At 35.9% G+C, this 27,652-nt stretch overlaps 2 protein-coding genes across 6 annotated transcripts in view; one reads left to right on the forward strand and one right to left on the reverse strand.

Annotated features, from left to right (window-relative positions):
• The window catches only part of LOC136815901 (uncharacterized), a 54,131-nt gene extending 35,899 nt beyond the window's left edge, over window positions 1–18,232 (reverse strand). The window contains exons 1-2 of the mRNA XM_067072354.1: window positions 17,970–18,232; window positions 11,778–11,932 (exon numbers count right to left, since the gene is read on the reverse strand). The gene's annotated coding sequence lies outside the window, so the exon portion shown is untranslated. The remainder of the gene's footprint in view (window positions 1–11,777; window positions 11,933–17,969) is intronic.
• Window positions 924–26,892, forward strand: LOC136815900 (uncharacterized). 5 transcript variants are annotated; one of them, XM_067072349.1, is made up of 18 exons: window positions 924–1,007; window positions 2,907–3,192; window positions 3,834–3,983; window positions 5,493–5,656; window positions 7,561–7,702; window positions 10,730–10,938; window positions 11,821–11,943; window positions 12,543–12,701; window positions 13,695–13,727; window positions 14,603–14,686; window positions 15,705–15,767; window positions 22,287–22,376; window positions 22,732–22,773; window positions 22,910–22,977; window positions 23,279–23,428; window positions 24,042–24,144; window positions 24,879–25,180; window positions 25,974–26,892. In XM_067072349.1, exons 1-18 carry the CDS (start codon window positions 941–943, stop codon window positions 26,574–26,576), a joined length of 2,838 nt encoding a protein of 945 aa, XP_066928450.1. In that variant the 5' UTR covers window positions 924–940; the 3' UTR covers window positions 26,577–26,892. The 5 variants fall into 5 exon arrangements, with proteins under 5 accessions (XP_066928450.1, XP_066928451.1, XP_066928452.1 ...); XM_067072350.1 differs by lacking the exon at window positions 15,705–15,767; XM_067072351.1 differs by lacking the exon at window positions 14,603–14,686.
• The last annotated feature ends 760 nt before the right edge of the window (window positions 26,893–27,652 follow it).

Genomic DNA, 27,652 nt, shown 5'->3' on the forward strand with positions numbered 1-27,652 from the left:
ATTTCCAAAATGGTAATTGATGCCTCTCTACTTGATGCTCAGCAATTACAAAGAGAAGGATCAAGGGTAAGTGCAGCAATCCAGGGAGAAAGAGTGGCGCCCTCCCCTACTTGGGTAGACAGCTATCGAAAAAGGAGCCTTTGGGTTGCCCCCGACTGTGGTCGCAGACTTATTTACTAACAAATTCCAAGACCAGTCTTACGAACGGCCAGGACAGGTCTAGCGGTCATGAGCATCTACGATCGGCAAGGAGTGTTCAAAATCAAATTTTCTAGAAGGTCTAAAGGCTTGGACACGAGAAGCTTTTTTCCCGTTGATGCAATGCAACATGCTCTATCCCACCAACAGAAAAAAAAAGTGCATGTACCATGGTTTTTTGTTTCGTTTTATACCAAAAGGACACGTTGATTTTGTCCCTGGGACAATGGAGAAAAATTGATTATGGAATCAATTTTACTCCATTATCCCAACGACCAAAGTGAGATTTCACTTTTATTGGTAGAAAGAAAAATGGGGAGGAGACACGAGAAAGCGTTTCAGGTTGGTGGGATGAAAAATTCGAAAAAAAAGACATGCTTTCATAGAAGAATCAAATATTTCTGGAACTGATGCCTTTGAACCAAGAAATATGCTGGAAAAAGCCAACGGTTTCATTATTCAAAATTCGAAACCGGTGGCAAAATCCGGCCTATTCTGGGGGTTTCCGTATAAAAGATTAAAGTCTTTAAACGTAAGGATAAATATCGAAAATCATGGACCCAAAATAGTCTTCACAAACAATAACAAACAAAACAATTCAAACAAAAAAAGGAATGGTTATTGGATCCTACAAATCTTTTGATCTCGCACATTAATAGATTGTGTGAATCTTCAAATAAATAGAATGTCCATAAGAAAAAGAGAATGACCCTTCACTTTTCACATCAGACAATCAGTAGCAATGAACGGTGACGGAGCTGACATGGTGAAAATATATTTTTGGCTGATTGCAATCGCCGCATTTATAGGTAAGATGAAATTCTTAACTTTTTTCGGAGGTCCGTAAATACATATCCCATATGTCTAATGAAGACGCAATAGACCTTTTCGGAGTTTTTTATTTTTCTAAAAAAGCGATGCATTGTGGGATTGTTTCGAGTGTATTACAATAGAATTCCCTCGAGGAATTCCTAAGAGATTTCTATTGTAATACACTCGAAACAATCCCACAATACATCACTTTTTTAGAAAAATCAAAAAATCCGATAAGGTCTATAGTTTAGTGGTTACCAATCTTGATTGCAGAACAGGAGATGTTTTATCGGATGCTGCGGTTCACTTAGCACGTAAAAGTATTTTCAGGCTTGATTAATAACGCATTCGGTCAAAAAATGTACCTTCAAGGCATGAAGCTTGCTAGGGAACTGAGCTATGTATCGCATCCAAAAACATCGTAGATGAGGTGAGATTGTATTGGCCTTTTCCTTAGTGGTTAAGGCTTGATTATCACACTCGATTAAAAAACTTACAAACTAGCAGGCAGTATACACCCAGTAGCGTAGATAGGAGGGCGCAAAATTTGTGTAGGAGAGCAGATTTTTATGACACAGTTATGATCTTTTAATATTGTGAATAGATAATTACAGTGTCTCATAAAAATCTGCTCTCCTATTCAAACTTTGCGCCCCCTCCTGTCTACGCTACTGACACCATTCTGTAAAAAGTATAACAAAACGAATAAAAGGCAACTCGATAGATTTGTTCAAGCTATGGTGAAAGAGCCGTATGATGAGGCCCTTCAGCGGTGGAGAGTTGTGTCGTGATGGCGTTTATCTATAGTTTAAAAAGGCGTGATGGGTGATTGATAAGAAAATTATTTTGGTGTGATGGTGTGAGTCTACCATTGAGTTTCAAGCCCGAAGGGCTAGAGGTCAATCTCTAACCTTTCTCAGGCAAGAAAAATTGAAGCCTTAAAATATGCGCCGTATTTTTTATGACGGATTGAATTCCTTTGTTTTCGAGTGATATATTTTTCGAAATTAAGCGGTAAATTTTAGTTTCAATCTGTCATTTGTGTAAAAACCAGGCGGGTCGCTCAAGGCCGCGCAACTTTGGTAGGATTTGTTGGCTTCAAATCCTACCAAAGAGATTGACTTCTAGCCCTTCGGGCTTATACTTCATTGGAGTCTACTGCAGGCTCTATAATCTAAGAGAATAAGATTAGGAGTAGGGAGCCAAGCCTGGGGTCCCGTGACAACTTTTTTTACGACCTAGCCATTTTCAGTTGGCGCTTGAAGTTCAAAAACATACCGACGTCATTACGATCAAGACAAGATTTGACGTCAAATCGTAGTAGAGCCTGACAGTTAGTTGGTCTTAAAGCGGCTGTATTTCTTTGTGTGTTTTAGTCAGAGAGTTGTTGTAATACAATTTTTAGCTCAGAATTTCATGCTCTTTTAGATGATACCAAACATTTTCGTTTATTTTGACTTTTGAAAATCAGCTATTTTCCCCTTATTTTCCCTTGCAGTTTTGCCTATGGCGCCACTATTTTGGTCATAAAAAGTTTTCCCGGGTCTAATCCGCATCCTCCCTCTCAAAAATATCTTGTAATATACTGTTCTTTGGAATAGACTAAAAATGGCTAGGTCGTAAAAAAGATGTCACGGAACCATAGGCTTGGCCCCCTACTATAGGCTTGAGATGTTCCATTTAGGTGTGCCAAAATAACAGCTTCGTATCCTCTCGTATGTCTTTTGATCACACCCCTGTCTTAGTGCCAATTCAGTTTTAAAAAGCCAGTGAAGATAAGAACGAGGCTCTTATACAAACGGAATTGAAAAATGTTGTTTTTTCACATAGAACTCTGAAGAGATGGCAATTTACAGTGGACTGACTTAACAAACAGTTTTTCTGATTAATTTTAGGCATTGTTTCTCCACAACAAATATGCAATCAACGGAAGGATATTGCTATCATTTACGAAGTACCGTCCGATAGCACAGGTGGAAAGCAAATTTCCGGACTTCAAGAAATGTTTACGTCATTATTACGGAACCGAGAATTGACACAATGCAACCGCTTCAGTTTGACTATCCAATCAAATAAGAGAGTTGAATACATACAACCGTTTAAATGTGATACGGTAAACTGTCGTAATAATGCACAAGCTACATATGATGATCTAGCAGCTACTTTTTTACCCAGCAGAAGGTACTGTTAAGTTAACTAGGTTTTTTCTTTTCTATCTGTTTGGTTTAGTTACAGGAGGCTCTGAGGTCTATAATCGCGACCATAGTCTCTTTCAGCGCCCCCGTCAAAACCTTGCACTAACTACCCAATTCCCCTCACATGGCATGGGTTGACCCAGGGGAAGGTTCGTTCACCTGTCAAGTTCCATTCTGAGATATGGGAGGATATAACATATCTCTACAGTATATCGAAGAAAAGACATGAACATTATGGGGAAAACTTACAAGTTTTTCGTGATGAGAAAACTTGTAAATTCTCAAGCAAACAGCCATTTCTTTTGATAACAAACTTAATTTGATAGCCTAAAATCTCATAAGTACTTTTCACTGATATGTGAATCTCAAGTTAGGAGTCTTTTATAGATTACTCTGTTATGAAATTTACTGGATAATAATTCCCGCCGTGAATAAAGCAAAAGGGTGACGAATTTAGTGATCGAGCATAATTTATTTGCAACCTCGTTTTTCGGCGTCTCCTTGAAAATACCGCTGTACAGGGAAGCGCTGCCCCCTATTGGCCCTGCAACCGTTACGTTCATTTTTAAAACACAGTTAAAAGAAAAAAGTAACATAATTCAACTGTTTTTCTAATATCATTCGCAGGGCTTTCCAACTAGACATTCCAGACATCATTCGAAATGCAGACCAGATCTTCAACGATGCACAATCAAACAGCAACGAGAAAGTCATCTTGCTTATTTTGACCACCAAATTAGATGTATCATTACAACAAGCTGTTTTAACGTCCTCGGGGTAAAATCATAATTACTGAGCGAAATGAGAGAGAGAAGAGAAGTTAGGGTTGTAAAGGTTTTGTTTTTAAATAAGAGTGATATCGTTCGCTTACTCATCAATTTTAATTCACAAATCTTTTCACATTGGATTGACACGGATGTGGAGCAAGAAAAACATTTTTTGCTTATATCAGCATAATATAACAATAGTTAGACACTGTCCTGATATGAAATATGTGTCTAGGTATGAAACAGGAACACTTATGTAAAAATAAAACCTTTAAGGTTAGGGTTACAGAAAATTTAGCAAAGTCATACACAGATCGTCACATCAGCTCGTCTTACTAACTTGAGCCATTCCAAAGGAAAAGAGAAGAAGGAATATCTATTTTAAAATCGGAAATCGGAAATATTTTTCAACTTCTCATTAATGTCTATGTAATAAGGGCTACATACACTACACAATATATTGTCAGGAAATATATTGATGATATATGGCTGAGTGCCGGCATATATTGAAAAAGCGTCCGCAATATATTGTCAGCTTGATTTGCAAATTTCCAACAATATAGGGGGATTGTTTACAGAAAGAAAATTCCTTTTTATAATAGAGTACCTGTTATTTACTTCGTATCTTATTGGAACTAATTTTTGCGGGAATTAATTTCAGCGTTTTTCGCGGTTTTTCGTCAAAATCGCGAAAATTTGAGCCCGCGAAAAATTTTGAGAGTTAAAAACTGCGAAATTAATTCCCGCGAAATACAAATTTTTCCAATTTTATCGGAAAATTTGAAAAATCCCTGGGAAAATGAAAGAAATTTGTCCAAAAAAGGGCAAAACCGCGAAAATTAAAAACCGTGAAAATTCCAGAATGAAAAAAACCGCGAAAATGAAAACCCGCGAATTGCTATTTTTTGGATATTTTTTTTCGACCGTGAAAATTAGTTCCCGCGAAAATTAGTTCCAATAAGGTACATTACGGTCCGAAAACAATATTGTCAAAATATTGTTCGTCAATATATTGTGTAGTCTAAGTAGCCCTTTACATCTCAACCTTTGGTTATATTGGTTCTGGCGAAGTGACGCTGATGGATTCAGAAAAGTTGCATTGGCACTATCAGAAAAACTAAAAAATTAGACGTCATCATCACACCTGATAAACTCAGGCCAAATTTCATACTACATAATAAATTTTGGTAATAAATAAAGGTTGATAGGTGATTCATATTCATATAATAATCTACCAGGAATAATTTTCTGACAATTCATGATATGCACCACTGCAATGACTTCACGAGATTATGCAACTTTTCTGTTTTTACTCCACCCAATACGTCACTTTTTCTATTGTTTAAGTGACGTATTGGGTGGAAAGACTCTCCAGTGGTGCATGTCATGAATAACTCTCTGACCAGCAACAATCAACTGCTTGAATAGATGCATTCTACCAATTATTCCTTGACGTTTCAAAAAGGGATTCAATACTTGCATTATGATAAACAAACGAGGCTTTTTACTCTTTTGTCAGATATAAATTTATGGTTGTTGGAATAAACCTAGGCGCACACCAAGAAATGGAAGGATTAGTTGACCATCCATATCGAATGTTGATGGTACAATCCATTAGTGAATTATTACCAGGGAAAGCTGGATTCAAAGTCATCTCAAACTTGTTTAAAGATATCAATTTTAGTAAGTTTGTTCGTTAACTTTAAATGGATACAGCCCTTGCCTCAATAACCTGGAAATTTCCACATTCTATAAGTTCATACCATCTATACAGCCCTCTGTCAGTTAGTCACACTAGGAAATAAAGCTTTCAGAAAAACAACATCTACAAGATGTATTTACAACAACAAGGATGAGAGTTACCTGAATCAAGTTCAAGTTCCCAAGACAACTATTTAAAACTTGAAAACTTTAAAATGAGACAAAATAACAGATTGCGAACGTGCAGCAGCTAAAATATCAACCAACCAAATTTTGTCATTCAATTCCCGAGACAGCGCTTTGATTTTAAGGCCTTGTTTATATGCTAAAGTAAAAATAATGCCACACATGTAAATGGGTCCGTGTTTGAGGTCCGGCAAAATTTCCGGGAAATAGCCTGTCCGGCGGTGCGCGGATCTAGGTGGGTTCCGTCTCCCCCGTAGATCTTTTTCTTGGGAAGTTCATCTTCAAATTAGTTTTCAAGATTGGCTTGGCTCAAATTTTTTCATCTATGGCTCAAATTTTAGGCAATTTCTCATAGTTTTTGAAAATGTTAATTTCATTAAAAAGCGCCGGGTTATTTTTTCATGAATCCCTTTAGAAGTTTTGCAGCGCATTTCTTTGCTTGCGAGTCAAGTAAAAGATATAGCGCTTTCGCAGCATTAATCTTTGATACGCATTTTGGCGGGACGCTAGTGTAACTAACTGTCTGTACTATATAAATAATGATTTCATCAAAGATTCACCAATGTCTGATAGTTGGAGAACCTTTTAGAAAGTAATTTCAAGATATTTCATTTCAAGAATTTTTTTTTTAATTACCCCCATTGTTTCTATTGTTTTTTCATCGTCCTCAAGTTCAAAAAAGAACACTACATAGTAGACCTTTTCATAAATTACGTCACGAACATCACTTGTCTCGTATTCAAACAATTACCATGGTTATTATGTCCCCTTGAGAAAAAATGATTTTTTTTATGAATACAAAGTAGTTTTACTAAAATCTGCTGAGAGTTAATCACCATGCCATGGCAATAATTTTAAAACGAGGCAAGTAAAGGTCGTGACGTAATTTATGAAAAGGTCTATACAGGGTGTCCCTAATTAAAGTATCGAGTTTGAACATGCGATTGAGTAAAAAAGTTTGTGTGTGTTATCGCTAAAATATAAGAACGTTCTCCATCACACAGGCTTATTACAAAAGGTAGTTACAACCTATAAATTAATCGTAATGACAAAGAAAAAAGAGGGAGAGCTTAAAATACAATTTTGTGAACACGCACATAAGACTTTCTACTCATAGTTGTGTTTCGACTCGATACTTTAATTAGGGACAGCCTGTACAATTGGCAGATTTGACAGGGGACCAGGGTGGCTAGGCCACGACATTGGGAGTGGTTGTTGCAATAACTCATCTTTATAAACCCATGATTAAGCTATATCAACCATCTTTGATCAAAGATTTTCGGAGGTTCAAACCATAGATTTAAAAAGCCCGAAGGGCTAGATGTCGTGCTTTAAGCTATCGCAGGCAAAAAAAAGTGAATATCGACAAAAAATATTGTTGCCATTGTTTTCAAAAATCCACGAAGCTTCTGATTGGGCAAGTGCTGAAATTCTATTGTAATCTCACGTGACTTAGGTAGGATCTCCTACCTAAACACGGCACACTTTTCAGCAAAAGCTTTACATCTAGCCCTTTGGGCTTTATAAATCTATGGTTCAAACACTATCAGTGCATTTACTTCCACATTGAGTAGTGCTACCATTAGGGTATTCAAAAAACTCCGCTCAAACGATTTTTCTCGACCGAGACTGAAAAAATGCCTCCAGGGTTTATGCATGAAGCTTAGTGGTTTTTATTAACTTATATTAAAACCTTTTAGATCGTTTTGCACCTGAAAACTTAAAAGGTTCGGATCCAGGCTGTGAATTTATTGCTGATGTAGCGTTTTTGATTGACGCCTCGGGAAGCATTCGAGAAGAGTATTTAGCTCAGTTGCAGTTCGTTCAATACGTCATTTCAAGGTAATCTTTATTCATGATATGCACCACTGCAATGACTTCACGAAATTATGCAATTTTTCTGTTTTTGTTCCACCCAATACGTCACTTTTTCTATTGTTTAAGTGACGTATTGGGTGGAAAATTCTAAAAGTTCTCAGAAGACTCTCCAGTGGTGCATATCATACCACGTTCTAAAAGCCGGTCTCCGCTTTCGCGCGACATTAGCGAAAACTTTTTGACGTTTTTGTAAGGTCATTGGTCGGTTGAAAATTTCTTTTTGAGTTATGAACGTTTATTTTAATCAAAATGATATACTACATGGGTCAAATATATTAACAAACATACTTTTGTATAAATTGTAAAAAAAGAGAACAATGAAACACCTGAAAAGACCAAAATGATGAAAAACTGAAAAGAAACCCTCGAAAAAGTAGCCTATGTAATCGTCTAACCCACAACACTCAAACATGCAAGGACGTCAAAATTTCCGTCAGTTTGGAGTCCTTCAGTGCCGCTTGTTCTGGGGTAAACGAACGACTCGATCGTTCACCTCTCAGGCAAGCAACCACTGATCGGATCAAAACGAAGGAAATTTTGCGTCGTATGCCATTCACAACCTCACTTTTCGAGCATTTTTGTTTTGCCGAGATTTTATCAGCTAATCTGCTCATAAAAATTGAGCATTCTCGGGCTACACCACCTGTAGCACCAAATACTAATGGGGTGAAAGTCCCTTTCTCAACTTGAAGAATCCGTTCGTTATTATGCTCTCTTCTTTTGCTTTTCAAGGGAAGTGAATGTAGTGCCAATAGATTTTATGCGATAGCTCGGAGCTAAAAGGTTGCAAACCTTCACGTCAAAAAATGCTCTTTGATACCGCTGCCAAAATCCATTAGCACTAACATCCGCCCTAGCTTCATTCCCAGTAACAGATGAGCGTGGTAAATCGACCTGTTCACGAGACAAATCCATAAGCTGGGGCTCGATCGACACGTCGTGACAGACTTCATTCATCATGGTTGCCAGAGTATCGCGAACGTTGTTATGTCGATGGATAACGTAGCCGCCAAGATGGCAAGATAGCGCATGGTCGATTGTGAAGTTGGCTGAGCAGGCACATTTGATGGACAGTCGCTACATTTCCCAGCCATACCTCGTGTGGAGTGCGTCAGCGAATTCACGTTTATTCAATACAAAATTCTCTTCTTTCAGTGGAAGAGTGGTCAGCCACGAGGAAGCACCTTGAGATGAAGCGATTTCCAAAGCTTTTTGGTTGATTGATGGGAGTTGTTGAACGATTTGATCGAGTGATCGTTTTTGTTCTCCAATTCGTTTAGCGGCTAGTGATTTCAACATCTTTTTCGATTGACTTGGATCAATTGATTCATTTGATTGTGTTATGATGCGCTCGACTAGCACTTTAGTTGCCAAACGACTTGTTTCGTTTTGAAATTTAGCCTCATCCTCGATGTTGATGATTCCAAGGCCTCCCATCTTGATCGGAAACGAGAGGATCTTTCTTTCAATATCGGAGCACTGTCTGCCATCACATATGGCTGGTATGAGGTGAAAACGGATGACATTTTCGATGGGTCGAAGCAATTCTGATATATCGTCTAGAGTTCGGATGATATAGTTGAATTTTTGCCGGTAGCCAATAACGAAGGCGACATACGCAGCTTGGGGTTGAGTTATTGCAATGTCTGACAAAGTTTTGATTTCTTTAACCCAGGTTTCGACTTTATTTGAAACGAATTCCTTCTTGTAGCTTTTTTCCCCAACAGAAGCACCGAGATGTTTATGCCCCTTTGCTGTGATCTTTATAGACGTACCTTCGAATGTGTCGAGTGCCGTTTGATACATTTCGGGTTTTACTATCAACCATGACTTAGAAGGTTCTGGGTAGTAGCCGATAGTTGGACCGAGTTGCGTTAGGTCATCCCACCACTTGCGTAGTGCAACAAGTTTACCCGCACCAGTGATGTCGTCAGCGTACGCGACTTGTTTGGTATCTGGTACGTTTCGGAGGGTGTCGGTCAAGGGAAGCAAACATATGCCGTAGAGAGCCATAGCGATCGGATCTCCTTGTGTTGTACCTTCAGAAGACGACAGCTCTGCTCCTCCAATCGCAAACAGACGGACGTGGTTCGAATAGCATTTGGTAGCAAACATCGCCAAGGTTGGACAAAGGATGTTAATGTTGTGCATCATAACTTCACGATTTATGCTGTTAAATGCATTCGAAGCGTCGACCAGTAGAACACCGTCTGTGTTCTCGTCATTGTAGATGTCTGTCATCGCGTGCACTGCAGCCTCACATCCACCCAGCTGACCAGCGCACAGTTGGAGATTGCCAGCTGCTTCTTGTATTTCATTCCTCAGGAATGTTGTAACAGTCTTTCCAACGATGCGTCTAAGAACTTCCCCGATGCCGATCGGTCGAATGCCGGGGTTCTTATCCAAAGGTATCAGGGTGCACGATAAGAACGCCTCCATGTCCCTACCGGATTCTTTGTTGCATTGTTCAGTGCACATGATTCTCGTCATTCTTGCAATCGCCTTGCATAAATCGGTTGAAAAATGAAGCAATTCCATTGGTCGAAATTGACGTAACGGTTTAAAAAAGTAGAACTTCCTTCAACTTTTTTCTTTGTTCGCGCGAAACCTTTTCATGACGTAATCTTTTCTTCAGGCAAAGAAAGGTTAAGAAAAAAACTGTTGCCCATTTCGGGCGAAAGTAGAGACCAGCCCCTCAAGGTTCAAATTGACTCTTAAAAAAATGATGCTATTCTATTGGCTGAAAATGACGTAACACCCAAAATGAGCCAATTGAAAGGCTTCTTTTAGTTTTGTAACAAAGGAAACCAATAACATGATAATTCAAAATTGAATGAACTTGTTGTATCAAACATAAGATACCCCAAAAATGAAATGGTCACGTTCTTTGATAAACTTTTAAGCACGAAGCTTTGCCAGTTTTCGATAAAATTTGAACTCCAGATTACGTCATAGAAATTATACATTATAATAAATTATATTTTCGTTTAGTTTTGGGATCTCAAAGAATACATCGCATTATGGAGCTATCATTTTCAGTGATTTTGGTACCCAAACCTCATTAGAATTGAAATTCAATGAAGTCTTTGATCTTGAAGAGATTGCGAGAAGAGTGGAACGATTACCGTACAAAGGCTATCGAACAAGAATCGATTTGGCTTTTGATATTGCCAACTATCAATTATTCACGCCTCGAGGAGGTAACAAATTTTACAATATTAGTAGTGAGGGTATTAAAAACTTGACGAAGTTTATTGATTCGAAAATGGATCAAAGTAACTTTCTCCAGAGCCTTGAGGTCATGGCGTTAATTTTTTTTCGCAGTAACGTCTATTCCATTTCGAAACATTTTTGAATTTTTAAAGCCCCAGGTTCTCGGGGGCCCCAAAGATTCTATTTTTTGATGTCACTTTAAACTTTTGAAACTATCGCAGCAGTGAAAAAATCGAATTGAAAGATATTTTTCGAAAATCATCAAGTTATAAATAATCACCAAGAAATGGATTAAAAAATCCAGATTTTTGGTGATGTGCTAACTACATTCTTTGTCGAAAATCAAGTCCTCTAAACACAAGCGTCGCTATAATAAATAAAGAGCTCCATTTAGGTCCATAACCGAAAATTCGACTCACATAATGTCCCTTTAACCGTTCAAGAGCTTGCTAGAAATGATGAAGTTTTCGTTGAAAACACTCATTAGGTGATTTTTTTTATCTTTCAAAAGGGCTCTAGATACCTTACTATTTAGAAAGTCACAGGTTCACACTTAAGGCTTGGGGACAGGAGAAGTTTTTTTCGCGTTGCGGTAATGCAGCATGCTCTATCCCACCAACACAAGAAAAAAAGTGCATGGCCCATGATTTTTTTTTGTTTTTTGTTTTATGGGACAAAAAGTGAGGAAAATACCCAAAAGACATGCTGATTTTGTCCCTGGGACAAAAGTGAGATTTCACTTTTATCGATAGAAAGAAAAATGGGGTGGAGGCTTTTAATTATCTTTAACTAGATAAATCTTAAATTAAAAACTAAAATTGCATACCTTCACAATGTATTTAAAGATCGTCATTCTTTTCATTGTTTAGGCGATCGACCCGGTGTCCGAAAGATTCTCTTCTTATTAACGGACGGAGCACAAAATCCCACCAAAGAAACCAATGGGCGAGCATTAGATCCAGTAAGCGCATCCAAGCCACTCTATGATAGAGGTAAGAAAAAGCCTTATTATTATTCTGCATGTATGACTGTATCACACGTTATTTTTTATATTATAAGAACATCCATTTTTTTGAAGCCGTCCATAAATGTTTTTAACTTTTTGAGTTTTAAACCTAAAAATGTTCTTAACGAAATGTTCTTAACTTGTTCTTAAACTAGGCTTTTAACCGTGTAGATCTCAGCATTGACCTTAAATTTACCTTTGCGCTATCCTGCTAACTTTTATTAATATAGGATTTTTAAAAATCTTTAACCCATAAACCATGCGGTGTTCGGAGGATGCTTATTACGAAAAGTCTGTTTGGTTTAAACCCGAGTGACGTATATGTATGTTCAAAATAACCCAATATACCAAGTCCCAGACTTAGGGCTTTTAGTCCTGACCACTAGATAAAAAAGATATAAAAGAGATGATTTTTGGAAGAGTACAAAAATACCTTTCTAATGGTACCCAAAACCATTAACAAAATCTCAATTTACAAGCTTTTGTGTTAGTTTGTAGTTTTCAATTTTAAAAACAGGTGAAATTTTCTTATTTTTCAAAAAATGTTACGCACTGGGAAAATTAAAGCTTGTCTTCATTTTTTAGGTGTTGATATTTTTGTTATTGCGGTGGGTGATGAAGCGACACAAGTTGAAATGAACAAAATCACACGTTCTAATGATCGTTATCTCAAAGTCAAATCAGCTACTGACTTACTGAATAAAGATTTCATTCAACAAATCACTGGCGATACGTGCGCTAAAGGTAATAAAAACACCCCCTTCTCACAGACCCGGTGGGACCCTACCCACAGGAAAATTTGGCCAAAATATCGTCCCTAGTGGAATATCATACTCCAATTTTTGTCTCCGCTGAAAATAATCAAATCAACAAACATTGTATACTATTTTAAATCAAGTTTCAGGCCGTTACTTTTACCATCACTACGGGCTCAAAAAACTCTATCGGGTCTGTGAGAAGGAAATGTATAAAATGTTCTCTATGTAACTTATGGCATGTCCCAAAAGCCATAAGTTGGGCGCAGGAAATTGGGGGCCTTAGAAATGTTCATTTATACATTTAAAGAGGCGTATCAGGATGTAGAATTCAGATATCACTGTTAAAAATTAATTTTAACAACAAAAAAAAGTTATTAGGCTAAAACCAAAAAATGCTGACGTCAGCAAAACTTGAAATTTAAAAACATGAAATTTGGACATGCCATAAGTTACATGAGTTTCTTATCCTTTACTTCGGGGAAGCCACGTGATACTTTTTCAACCAATAGGATTCAATCATTTTCAAAGGAAAACACACACCATTGTTTAACTCGTAATAAGGTTTTGGTTATTAAATGAACAAAAATTAATATTTTTAATAAATCACTATTATCATAGTGCTCTATTTCCACCCAAAACTTACGTCATACAGTGACAAAAAATAATTTTCGATGAGACTAATCTAACAGGACAAAAGAATTTTAAAATTTTCATAATATCTTAACATATTATTTAAAAAAGTTAGTTTTCAAAGGTAAAGTCAGGTAAAAGACTGATTAGACTGATTTCCACCCTCACTATAAGGTGTGAAGAAGAATTTTAGCAAGGGTTTTGTTGCAAATGTTGTCATTTTCCAAAGGGGTATCCCCACATTTTCTAGAGTTATTTTTGGCTTGAAAAGGTTTGTCAACCCTCCTCCTGTATGGATTTGAAATGGAACAGTCCATTTTATTACAATAATTCACTTGTCTTTTTTCAGTTATTGCAGCAGAGAATCGTGCCAAGACAACCAGTAAGTATTTATTCCAAATACACTAACCCGGGGGGGCACTTGATTTCGAAACGACGGTATGTGCCGCGCAAAATTTGCTTTTCAAAATCGTACCCTTTCAGTGCATTTTCTCTTGATTTACCCAATCCTTATAGTGCACTATATTTCTCAGCTGTAAACCTGCGTGTAAGAAGAAGCTTGGGAAATTTTCTGTTTCAAAGAAAAACTGAGAAAATTATTCTTGTCAGAGCTGGTCAGAGCTGTAATTATCAGACAATAAAAACTTTTTCAAATAAACGAGAAGTAAAAACCTTTCTTCTTAACACTTATTTTGGATTTGTTTTAAAATTCGACCCTTACAGTGCAATCTCACAGAAACACACCCTTACAGTGCATTTTGGGATGTTGAAAAACCCCACCCTTAAGCGCGGCACATGACGTAGGCCAGATCATATGAGTGGCCTCCCCGGGCTTTTGATACTTATGCCGATCATAGGTAAGTGAATTAAATATAACCCGGAAAATCAAATAAACTAAAATTGAAAGGGTTATCTATAAAGTGTAGCTTACAAAAATATCATATTTTTAAAAAGGCTTATAAAATGCATGAATTCAGGATGAAGTAATTTGAATAAAATTCTAAGGATTTGGCTTGTGAAACGAAAAAAGTTACCTAAAAATCAAGTTTCTCGTAATAAAAAGTCCAGGTTCCAATTATTATTTTGGAAAGAAAATTCACTATTCCGTGAAGCTTTTGATTTAAAACATTTGCTAAACTAGAAGTGAGAATTCAGTATTATATAAGCTGTTCCACAACAAACATTCGTCTCTGATACCTACTAGTACTTTAAAATAGGGCTATTTTCTGAAAAAAATTTGCTCCTACTTTAACTCAGGAGAAGAATACGAAAAGAGTGTGATTGCAAAGATTTTACGTGATGGAGTTTCTTTCGATCCTTGGATAAACAAACCCACAACAGGTTTGAAAACTGTAAAATAACTCTAAAGAAATAATCAAAAATTCAATCAAGGCTCAAACCAGATTTTCTAAAACTAATCTTCACTTTATTTTTGAATTCATACAACCTGATTTTTCATTTGATTGTGAAAACTCCAGAAAACTCATAACGATAATCAATGAAAGAAATTTCACCCGTCATTTCATCTAAAAACTCAGAAAATCCACAACTATCATACAAACTAATTACCACCTGAACTCATACAATAAATATTCATGCATTCATGCAATATATATACTTTCAAGATACAACTCAAACAAACCCTGACCCCCTACAAAAATATCACTCTTGACTTTACTACTTGTTAATGGCAGTTTGCCCTCTACAAGAAATTCACATAAAACCTTTGAGAGTTTGCTTAGCATGATGACATGAATGAAATAAAGTAGTGGGTATTTGGGGGCAGTCAAACCAGCTAGCAAACTGAATTTAACATCTGACAATTTAACACTTTTCAGAGCCAAATGCTCCTATTGTCATTTTCAACTTTGTTTGGGAAGCAATCAAGAAAAAATTTAGATTAAACTTTTACGTATTAGTTCCTGTATTAATCACTAGTATTATGGCAGAGAGGACAGGTGTTCACCCCAAGCAGTCAATTTTTAAGGGGTGCAGAAAGATAAGTGGCACAAAATTTTGTCCCTCTTGTTTTTAAGCACCCCTCAAAATTGATTTGAAAAATCTTGCATAGGTGCCTCTGATTACTAATTTTGGCACCCCTTTTTGACATCTAAAAGCTTGCTGTTTCCACCCAAAAAGAGAAAAGAATGCCGAAAACCCTTTTTTCTTACTTTTTTAGCAAGTTACTTTGCTATTAAGCTATATTTCACTTTAAATAGTGGGCGCCAAAGTCTCAGCTTTTGAAACTTGCCTCGTATCTTTTTAAGTCTGCTTTTTTTGTACAAAAAGATTGTTTTAAAAATCAAAGTTTTAATTTTGGTTATAAGTGGCTTAGAAAGTTTCTTTAATTTGCTTTTAGAGAGTTATTGCAGAGGTGCATGTAAATCTGCCAGATTATTCTTCTTACTAAAAAGGCTTGCAAGTAAGTGATTTGGATTTGGAGTTTTTTGAAAGAAAATCTGAAATGTCATTTTGCATGTATGACATTAGTCAGATAGAATTATTAAAATTTAAATTCATTTACTACAAAATCCTCTTTCTGAATTGGTTGAGCTGAATTGTCATTATTCATAATTTCTAACAATTGGTAACCAGCAAAATCATTTCTACAATATTAGACCAGCGATCGAGGTAGTGAATTGTGACACTTCGTAGGGCACCCCTTAAATCAGGGCAAATGATATTATGACCCTAATAGGGTGTATATAGAGCTGATAAGAAAAATTTGCCCTTCGAATCTCCTACAGTTTTTTAATAAATTGATTTTCAGTTAATTGATGGAACTTATCAAGGGTCCCCTCTTTACTAACATTTTTCTAGAAACGATACTACCAAAAGATTCAGCATGAAAAGTAGATAAAGAAAATCAGTATCAATACCTTCCTAAAATTTACTGAAAACCCTGCCACCTGGTGCCGAGAAATGGTAATTTTAAGGCAAAAAATCAATGTTTTGGGTGTTGTTTTCCTAGGATTATTTTCAGAAAGATCATTCCCGAGATAGCTCTGACTTTGTAGTATCAAAAAATAGAATGGTTTGTTAAATTTCAGTGTCTAAATCTTGCTTGGTTTAGTATTGACATCTCTCATCTAATTCAGACACCCTTCTTTAGAGATAGGAATAATATGAAAGTAGGAATCACTGATTGAAAAAGGATTTTCCCTCTTCTGAAAAACCTTCCTATTATTTTCAGCTCTAAAAAAGAGTGTCAGAATTACATGAGGGATGTTGAATGATAAAAATAAAAATAAAACTTTTCTGTTCATGAGATAAAGTACAAGGATTAAACATTAATAAAGCATTAAAGCTAGTATGGTTTTTGAAGAGTTGCTGTTAGAAAGATTAAAGTGACTGACCGATGAAATCAAAGCAACAAAATTTCAAAACAAATGAACTACGCAGCTCTGGTCGCAGCTCTACTCTACCATTTTTGTGAAGCGAATTTTTGCTATATTGTGCACGTACCTTTAACTTCTACCCCAAGCGAAAATTTGCTATATAAATCACATCTTCAAACCGATGATTTTATCAAAATGACCTTGAATGGTTTGGCTTGAAGCCACGAAAACTTTCTCGGTTTGGTAGCTAGGACTGCAAAAAATGCCGTTTTAAAATGGTGTACCCTGACAGTGAACAGCAACAAAATTACCGGAAGCCGAAACACGGACTTAGAATGTGAAGTTGATCAAATTGCCGCGCGGACGGCACGCATCTAAGCAATCTAAGCGGTGGTTCTTCGGTTTTAAATGTATATTTTGCTGTTAAATGGAAAAAAATTAGTTTGAACGTTGACAGAAAGGATCTTTATCATCCCTTGACTTTTAACAGCAAGTATCAAGTATCAAATAAGGTCGATTAATGAGAGGTTTTTGCAAGTCGCGCGGGCGGGTGGGAGGAGTGCTCTTTTAATGAACGAAAATTACCTTGCAAAACCAAGTGGATATTCTATGATAAAGAAGTACGGAGGTAATCAAATTTGTCGAATTTGTCAAGAAATAAATCAAAACTGCCCTAGAACCAACAAGCCACTATCTTTGTACATTTTTGTTTTTGTTTTATTTTTATGTTTTGATGATTTTCGACAGACGATTCGTGATTCGAATAAAAATGTTCGATCGTTCGACTAATATCGTTCGATTTTATTAAGGCACCATTTAGAGTAGAATAACTAGAAGGAAAAAAAAAGGGCTATGCGCGGCGGGCGGGGGCGGGTGTTGTGCCTCCGTAGATTACGTGGTATGTTTGGGGCATTAAGGCTCTTACGACCCTGTCTCTATAGCGGCGTTATTAGAGGAATTTTTAGAGTGTCTCTTATTTTGCTAGCAACTTGCGAACTGAGGTGGAGTCTGGATTGCTTCGCAACCCTTATACAATACAGCTAGGTAGTTGTTTTGATTTAACTTTGTATTTTAAGGACCAGCCAGGTCATTCATTTGAGGGCTATGCATGTTAGCCTCCACTGTACTGATGCAGCAGTGCAAGTTACCCGCCTACATGGTATATACCAGAAAAAAGCTTGTCTTTATTAAAGTTGGTAAAGTAATCTGATCTATAGAAAAATGTTTCATCTAAAAGGAAAGGAATAAACAAACAGTAGTAATTTTGAAAAATTCACACAACTTACCATTTTATGGTCTGCAGAAGAGGTCCAAAATCAAACTACAATGAGCAGTCGTGCCAAGGCACGTTGTTGAATTTTTCCAGATTTTTCGGCAACTGCTGGGCTACCATTTTGGTTACTGATGAAGATTTACACTTTGTGGTGGAGCAATCCTCGCAGTGAAATGCCACCATTTTGAAATCCTTTCCAAAACGTGAGTTTGCGCGGGAAACAAGGGAATTTTTTTTTTCTTGATGATGGAAAGATGGGATTGTATGGTCCTTATGTCCTTGTATGGATCACCAGACTAGTGATGAAAGTGAAAATGAGCTGAAAGTTTGGATTTTATAACTATAAGCTGTTTTCTTTTACACTTTCCCTTTATTTACTTTCTTTATTTACTTTTGCTTGTCTTTGCTTGACAATTTTCAATATTTTCATTTTGATTTGTTCTGATCTGATGTCTGAACATAACATATCTGTTAATAAATATGATTGACAGACCTACTACCCATCTGTGTTTATGCCCAGTGCACTGTGTTATATTTGCTAGGAGGCCCCCCCCCTAGAGCGGTTTGCGTGATGGCGTGATTGGGACTTTTTTCTTGCGTGATGGCGTGATAAGAGATTTTTTTTGGCGTGATGGCGTGATCAAGATTTTGGCGTGATGCGTGATAGGGCGAAAGTTTGAGGCGTGATGCGTGATTTGGGCTATTTTTTGCTATTTTTTGCGTGAGGACAAATTTTAGCGATTTTCGTGATGCGGGATGGAGAAAATTTTTTGCGTGATGGCGTGATTAGGGGTGCCGCTGGTGGGCCTCTGCTAGGGCAATTAGCAATTTGATAGGACAATTAGCAATTTGATAGGACAATTAGCAATTTGAACCAACTCCCCAGGTTATCTATCAGTTACATCAATATGCCTTCTTACCTGTCTTTAAAAATATAAACAAAAGTAATCACGAAAAAGGACGCGAAAAAAAAGACATAAGTGTGAGAACAGAGTAATCAAACTCGTTAGAAAAAGTACCATTAGAAGTCATAAAAAATCAACCTGAATAAATGCAATCGGAATTCCCGAGAACTTCATAATTCCCCAAACAACATTACATTACTATGTCAAACTCCCATTACATGAATTTTACAATTACGTCAGAGTAGACTACGCTCGCCACCGAAGAGGTTTATTTGGAAAGGGTTATTACATTTTATTGTTCGCTTCTTTTTTAAAGATTGGCCGGGTTGGAAAAGTATGAATTTCTTTGTACATATTTTACCTACCCCAAATATTTAGGAGGCTGAGTTTTAAACGAATTGTCAAGTTGAAACGAACGATAAATGTATCAAGGTCTGTTTTATTTACCCCCTGGTGACTTAACAAAAGAGACTTAACTCGATGTTACAATCCAATTATTGAAAGTTTGTCTCGGCCTTTTTATAATGAGCGAGACATACGTTCTCTGATTACACAATTTTCATATTGACATTTTCGAGGCATTTTGATGTAACTGTCTATCCCAGACTTATAAACAATTTTGCCAGGCTGGAAATGGTGCACAGTACACCGAATATATTTGGAATGAGGCAGTAATCACTTTTGGTGTATTGGCGTAAGAAATGGATATAAAGCTAGATATTGGCGTAAGTCAAAGCTTTTCAAGACGAGAGAAGGACCGCCATCTTAACACCCGATTTCTTTATGCCAGGATTATTAAGCTCCGCCTCTCCCTCGACCGCCATATAAGAGGCCCCCCAGCGGTTTGCGTGATGGCGTGATTGGGACTTTTTTCTTGCGTGATGGCGTGATTAGAGACTTTTTTTGGAGTGATGGCGTGTTCAAAATTTGAGGCGTGATGCGTGATTTGGGCTATTTTTCGCTATTTTTTACGATTTTCGTGATACGTGATGGAGAAATTCTTTTTGCGTGATAGCGTGATTAGAGGTGCGGCTGGGGGGCCTCATATAACAGCGTGGAGTGTAAATAGAATATAAAGCTTATTTAGAGCAATGTTTAAGCATGAGAAAATCAAATATCCCAGGGTTTTTGGTTTTTGGCGTAGATATCAATTTAAAATAATAACAATTTGGCGTGGACTTTGCATCGTTTCCACTCTGGCAATTTTGTTCTGACACTCTTATAATTAAATATAATGCAGTAATCAATAGACACGAGTTAAGGTCAAAGATCATAATTGTTTTCTGCACACCACATCAATGCTCTAAACTAAGGGATGTGGGAAAACAAACAATCTGAAGAATAAGCTATCTCGAATTTGTAAGAATTTTGCATAGTTACAAAGAAAGGATATGGCAACAAAGCTGTGTGATTGAGTTCGAAAAAGGGGGCAAATTGTGAATTGAGAGAAAAGTTCAACTTTTGACAAAAAAAGATTTTTGTTATAACTTAAGCAGGCTCAGACTAAGCCAGATTTCTTTAAGTTGTTCTTGTAGACTTTATTTTGGCAAAATTTGAGTGGATTTTTTTTAAGGAAATGGGGCTTCGATATTGAATTTAGTAGCGATTCAGAAATTAGAAATATTGATAACATAATGCTGATTTACATTAAATATTAAAGGGACATAAAAGTACTGATGAAATTTGTATACAAACCGTATGCAGCGGGTTACAAAATCAAAACAAATGTCACATGTCAAAATAAAAAATAAAAACAAATATGGCTGATTTTGATTGTTTCAATCGTTTTACAAGTTTGTTTTGGACACATGATTTTTAAAAATTGTTCTCTTTAATGACACGTGGTTTGCTCAATGTTTACATTTTACTACTTTTATGTCCCTTTAAAGTTTTTCATAAGAAGGAAAATAAAGTTTGAAAATGGGGAGTTTTTATTTGCACAATTGGAAAATTTTTGTGGAGTTATTTTTTGAGATTTGGCATGTTCTGAAATTTTCTGGGAGGACTTAATTTTGTGAAAAAGGCCTGAAAAGGCCAATATTCTCAAATATTGTGACAATTAATCCATCCAGCAATATTGCAGTTCACTCTTGGGCCGAATGTGAAATTCGGTCCCGGAATTTTTGAATTGAAAATTACTAAAATCTTGAAAATTTTCGACCCGGGAGTGAACTACAAGTATATTTAGAGAAACTAAATGACATTTTCGACCCGGGAGTGAACTACAAGTATATATAGAGAAACTAAATGACATTTTCGAAAAAAATGTCGATAATTTTTAAGCGTCGTCAGAGGTTTTACCATGCGCCTAAGAGATCATGGTCATCTGCTATCAGGTTAGCTAAGGTTAATACATGTTTTTTTTTTATAAGCAAGTGTATACCCCTTGGTCAGGCTCGTGTATGCTTGAGTTCTCAAAGTATCCAGGCATAGATTATGCTTATTATATGCTTATGAATCATGCTTATAATTCACCCCGAGCCAAGTTTTAGTGAAATTTTAGAAATTTTGTAAAAATTTGTTCAGATTTGGGAGCAGTGGTAGCCGTGGAATGTCTTTTTTTTTACTTGACCTCAACCAAACCATTTTAAACTGATAAAAAATGACAACTTGAAAAATATTTCAGGCTGACATATATGCTTATGTTATGCTTAGGAATTCTATAAATCTGAGCCTTCATATGCTTATAAGCGTTATGCTTATAAAAAGAAAGTATGTACTGTTTAACACTGCTTATAATAAATTAGTAAGAGATCTTATGGTTTCTCAAAAATTTGTGTCAAAAGTTGAAAAATTAAACAATTAAACAACAACACTCTTTGAAGGGACAAAGCTTTATGGAATAGACCTTTTGCTTATCAGGATGTCATGTTGAACATAATTGAAACACTCCATTATTAAAGCAATGGTAAGAAGAAAAAAACAATGGACATTTATAATTATTATGTATTAATATGTCAATGGTTTAATGGATTTCTGATGCCTGAGAAAGTGGCATGGCCTAAATTGGCAGTTTATTAATTGGTTTGTTTTTAGGCTGTTTAAGTAAAGAAATAGTCTCCATCTCTGGCTTACAATTTATGTCTATCATATCTCACTTTACTCATGGGTACCTAATAGCCGGGGGGTTTGGAATAAGCAGGGGGTTGGAAAAAACTCAAAATTTAATAAGCGGGTGGGGTTGAGTTAGCCTGGATATCCAAGCTCAAAATTTTAGAAAAAATAAGTTTTACCTCAGCCAGACAGAGTTAATACTAGTGTTAATATAATTCACTACTGAAATAATAGAACTTGGTTTACCTAGAAATCAGGTGAACCCCTGTTATGTAAGAACAGTTAGATTAGGTACAGACTAACACAAAGCTTATTGAAAAGAATGAATGTGGGAAAATTCTTCTAACATCGTTTCAATTAATTCCATCCAGCAACAACCACAACCACCACAAGCACAACAACAACCACTACAACTACTACTACGACCCCTCCAACTACTACTACCACCACCACTACACCAGGTTGAGATGTTTGTCTCGCTCCTAATTTCTAAAAATCATCATGGTGTCATTTATCAGTAGAGTTTGACATCCTGCTTAATAGTCCATACTAAATTTCACTTTTCTTCAATTTTCATACTTGATTTTGTCAGCTTAAGTTATGTCCATCAGTGCATATCAACACTGTTAATGATGATTGTCCTTGTCTTACCATAAAAAATATTTAAAAAACTTTATTTGCAAATTTGATATTTTCTTACCCATATTAAGTTATTCAAAAGACTGTTTTTTTTAATTGTTACCACTATCAAAAGGTTTGGAACTTTCAAACATTCTTTTTCAATTTATTTTGAATTTTGGTTTATTCTTACCTTAGCTCCAACAACCATTTGCCCAACTCCACAACCAAGATGTTCAGGTATTAAAATTATAGTTTTTTAAGTTCGTTTCTTTTGATTAACCATTCTGATCACCAACGCTTTAACCCTCCTAACTATTTTTGAAGAGTTTTTTCACACGAATTTACGTTTTTATTCAATTTCTTATGTAAACAGGTGTAAAGAATTGCACGCAGTGCTGCCAACCTCACGAAACATACATCAATATTTTCCAAAGTGGATCTGTAAGTTTTCAATTTTTTAAATATGATAAAGGGCAAGAAATAGTTTTTTTTTCATGGTTATATATTGATATAAGGTTTAAAATCTAAAGCTTATGCCAGCATACTTCAGGCACGACGGAAGCTTTTTATATCTGGTACGGCGAATGAGGAAATTCTGTGCAAAATCTGTGTAGGAGAGCAGATTTTTATGCCATTATAATTACCTTTTAATACCATGAATAGATAATTACAGTGTCATAAAAATAAGGAAAAATTAGTTTTTATGTCCCTTCAAATAGAACTGGTACACATTTTGTTTTAGGGACCAAATTACATAATGCAAGGAGCTCGCATGTCATCAACACATGATAAGAACTTTTGTTGTGGAGTTGAAGTGACCAGCAAGAAAATCCAACCAAGTTTTGATGTCAACTCCTTATCTGACATGAACAATATGATAAAAATGCTGGAGGTAATTTTCAAGTATACAGTTGATGCTCTCTAATTCGACGTTCTACTACTCGATACAATCGATACAGTCCCAGTCATCACTCATAAACAACGCTCTATTATTCAAAAAGCTCCCTTATTCGATGGAAATCCGATCTCCCTTGAAAATTGAATTAGAGAACGTCAACTGTAATTTCCTTGTAATTGTTTTTCTTATGTTTACTAAACTCACGCGCCGATTATAAGTACGAACCATACAGTGTTTTTTTCTTGATTATAAAGATTCGATTTTCATTTGAAAATGTTCTTTTGGCCTGTTTTGGCTACACCATACTTTATATTCAAACTTAATATTTGGGTGACTAGAAATATTTTCAACCAATATATCCATTGACAATTTTCAAAAAATATTCTTTCTCGATACCGCATATTGGTCTAATGTCAATAACCCAATCTAATATTGTCACCCTTATTAAGAGATAGAAATAATGAGAAGTTCGGGATCACTGATTGAACTCACATTAAGTCAGAGAAAATCTTTTTCAAAAAATGATTCCAACCTTATGTTAAATAAGGTTAACGGAATAGATGGGGTTTCAACATAAGGTCAGCTTACGGTTCCTTCTTTCTTATAGCAAAGGATTGGAGATCAACAAAATCTTTTCAATACATTGAAATCGGCACTTGCATCTAACAACAATAACAATGCTAAAAGTCGAAAGAAGAGATCTCTACAAGGTAATAAAATGTCCTCTTCAAAGTATCAAAAGCTCGTAATAAACACAATGGGCTATTTCAGAAAAAATTTGTACCTCCTATGTTGAGGAGGTCTTTTTCGGGAAAAGTGACCACCCTGGATTTTTACACTCTAAAAACTGGACCACCCTGGATTTTTACACTCGAAAAACCGGACCACCCTGGATTTTTTATTTTCCATACCACCCTGGACGTCACACCTCCTCAACATAGGGGGTGCAGACTATTTCTGGAATAGCCCAATTAACGATACTAACTACAATCTGGGACTAAATATTGTGGCAAGAATCCCCCCCCCTAGTATCAATGTTGATGGGTGGAAAGGCTGCCACCATGCTCAGAAAAAGCTCACATCAACACTGATATTAGGGGGGGGAGGGATTTTTCAAGAAATTGCCACATATTTTGTCGCTGATTTTAAATGTACTAAATAGAAGACTATGGGTTAGTGTTTGCTGTATGCATTTAGCAAAGTTGGATTATTAGTTAAATTTTTACTATTCAAAAGTATTTGCCTCTACAAAAAAATATAATGGAGTCTCTTTAACTCAAACCTTAATAAATCAAACGTTACCTTAACTACGAACAAGTTTTATGGTCCCTTCAGTTTAAAATGCCTTATAGATCTTACAACACAAATCGAAACAGATTTGTGTTTCCATGCGTGTTCGAGTTATGGAGACTCTAATGTATATAATATATTGTTCTCTCCATAGATGATGCTTTTGGAAGACTCATTAAATCAGTGGAAGTTTCTGGATGCAAACACTTTTTCCAAGATGCTTTGAAGATCAAGCACATTCGAAAAAGTCTTGAAAAACAGAAAAAGATCACATTATTTTGTCCACTTGATGGTGCATATAATGATTACCTCAAAACATGGGAACCCGAAACTTCAGATAAGAAGGAACAAATTTATCACCATTTCACAAGACAAGCCAAGCAACGTGGACTGATCTTTGAATCTTTCTTGAAAAATGATAAGTTGATCTTAAAATCAACCATTGAAAATGGACAGGTATGCGCACTTTAAAACTTCAGGTTTTAAATTTAAAGGGATGAATACACTTGCCTTTATTTCCCCTCCCTTAGATACAATTTCTCAATCCCAGCTAAAAAAAAACATTTAAGTAGAATCTTTTTGAATGTGGTACCCTTGTAGTACCATCACTCAATGTAGGTGAAACATTTTTAAACGGAAACTTTTATATTGTATAAATTGTACCGCACCACCTTTTTAAAAACCCACGATCAAAGATGGTGGATCTAGCCTGGTCCAGGGTTTAAAAAGTCAATATATAAATAAAATGGTCTGAGGGGTCTGAGACATACCGTTTAGACCCTATAGACCTGGTCGGTATATGATTAAGCAATCAGGAGTTTTATTTTCCTAAATTAAGGGCTTAGACTACACAATATATTGACGAAAAATCTTCAACAATATTGTTTTCGGACCGTAATGTACGAAGTAAACACCAGGTGCTCTATTATAAAAAGGAATTTTTTCTTCCTCTAAAAATATTGTTGGAATATTGCAAATCTAGCTGACAATATATTGCGGAAACCTTTCCAATATATTGCTGACACTATATTTCTCTGACAATATATTGTGTAGTGTATTTAGCCCTTTAGAGTCTGAATATGTTTATAAGCATTGTGCTTATGGATAGAAATACCTGTGTTTAGCGCATAGACACTTTTCTAAAGATTCGAACTATGTTTTTGCTCAATTGTGACAAGAAACCAATAGTATCTTAAAATCTCCTTAAAACTTTACTTAGAGAACTATAGATATTTACATTTCTTTACAGATTGTCTTCAAAATTGAGGATGCTAACATTAAAGTTTGTTTGGCGTATGGTTCAGTCAATATTTGTGTGATCGACAAAGTACTTCAACCAACTACATACACTGTAATGCAGATCTTAACAGATGGCAAACATCTTTCAATCATGAATGAATTATTTCATAAAAGCCCTCTCCAGAAGCTGCTACATCGCAATCGATTTGTAAATCGTGTGTGTTTCACTGACAAAATCTGTTTACCAATTGTCGGCAAATTAAGAAAGCATTTCAATGATTTGTTGAAAGCTAAGCAATACACCATTCAACTTATTGAGGACGATTTCTTCAATAAGATGAACCCAATGCTTATGTTATCATTGAGGCAAAACAAAGAAATCAGGGAAGAATTTTTGTTACAACATATTTTCCTTGGTATTTTACAACACAACGATCAAGACAACAACTCACGATTGATCGCTGCTTCGGCACAACAACGACAACCCGTTTCGGAATGGTTATGGAGTGATGGTAAACCGATTGTATCAAAGTGGGGTGGATCAATTTTTGTTGTTGCTAGACAAACAAGGGTCAAGGAAGGATTGATTCAAGTGTTAAGAACATTAGAATGAACAAAAAAGCAGATGAGACTATAACATTATAATGATGATCTTAAGAAGAAGATCATTTATCTTCGTCTGGAAAATAATCGACAAGATAATGCTGCAATAATTGGATGTGATGATTATGTCAATTAACACATCTAATTTCTGAATAAGACTCTTCATTTGAACAAGCATGAACATATAAACGACTGGACATCTATCTTTTATTGTCTCTTTGAAGCGAGCTTCGTTGCCGCCTGTATTTCAAAATTGGTATGAAAAATCCGACAATATTCCGTCATAATTTTATATCTTTGAATTATTTAGGTGAAAAGATTGATAGAGCTTAAACATTAGTACAAAAAAATTATTTTCGATTTTTATTACAAGTTTGTAATTTATTTTATCAACATTTTCAACTCTGAAATGCAGAATTTCAACTGCGTGTATACTTTTAAATCCCTTTTGTCACTCCAATAATTTTTTTTTATGACATGAAAAAAATAACTTGCCAAAGTTGAGAGCCTGTGTAATAAGAATATCGAAATTAGAATGTGACACTCTCTAAAATTACTAGACACTTTTAAGTCAAAATTTAGAAATATTAGTCGGAGTTTTGACAAGCTGACGATGATTTTGCCTCTGTTATCTTTGTTATGATATAGATAAAAGACTTGAGAAGAGTAGAACAACAGAGACTTTCGTCGAAGTTTTAACGTTGTTAGTAAGGTATTCCCAAGTGGTATATCATCAAAATCTATTGTTTTATTTTATGCTTTTAACGAGGCGGCAACGAAGCTAGCAGCCCTTTCTACAAAAAGACAAAGGAGATGGATTTCCAGTCGTTTATATGTTCATGGAACAAGACAATAAGAATCGTGATTTTGAACTTTGTCAGTTTGTTATTATACAAGATGGGCAAAAAAATATGGACAGGCAAAATTTTTCTACTTTACAGAGCAGTAAGTGCCATTGAAATTCTAAAACTTTGATAGCTTCTCTTTGTCTTTTTGTCATATTTCGGCATGTCCCTGAAGACATTCGACTTTCTGAAAATACATTTCTCAGCCAAATTTCTTTGTTAATGAATTACAAATCCTTAG

This window comes from Clytia hemisphaerica, unplaced genomic scaffold (genome assembly GCF_902728285.1).
Source record: "Clytia hemisphaerica strain Z4C2 unplaced genomic scaffold, Clytia hemisphaerica genome assembly, whole genome shotgun sequence".
Classification (NCBI taxonomy): Eukaryota; Metazoa; Cnidaria; class Hydrozoa; order Leptothecata; family Clytiidae; genus Clytia; species Clytia hemisphaerica.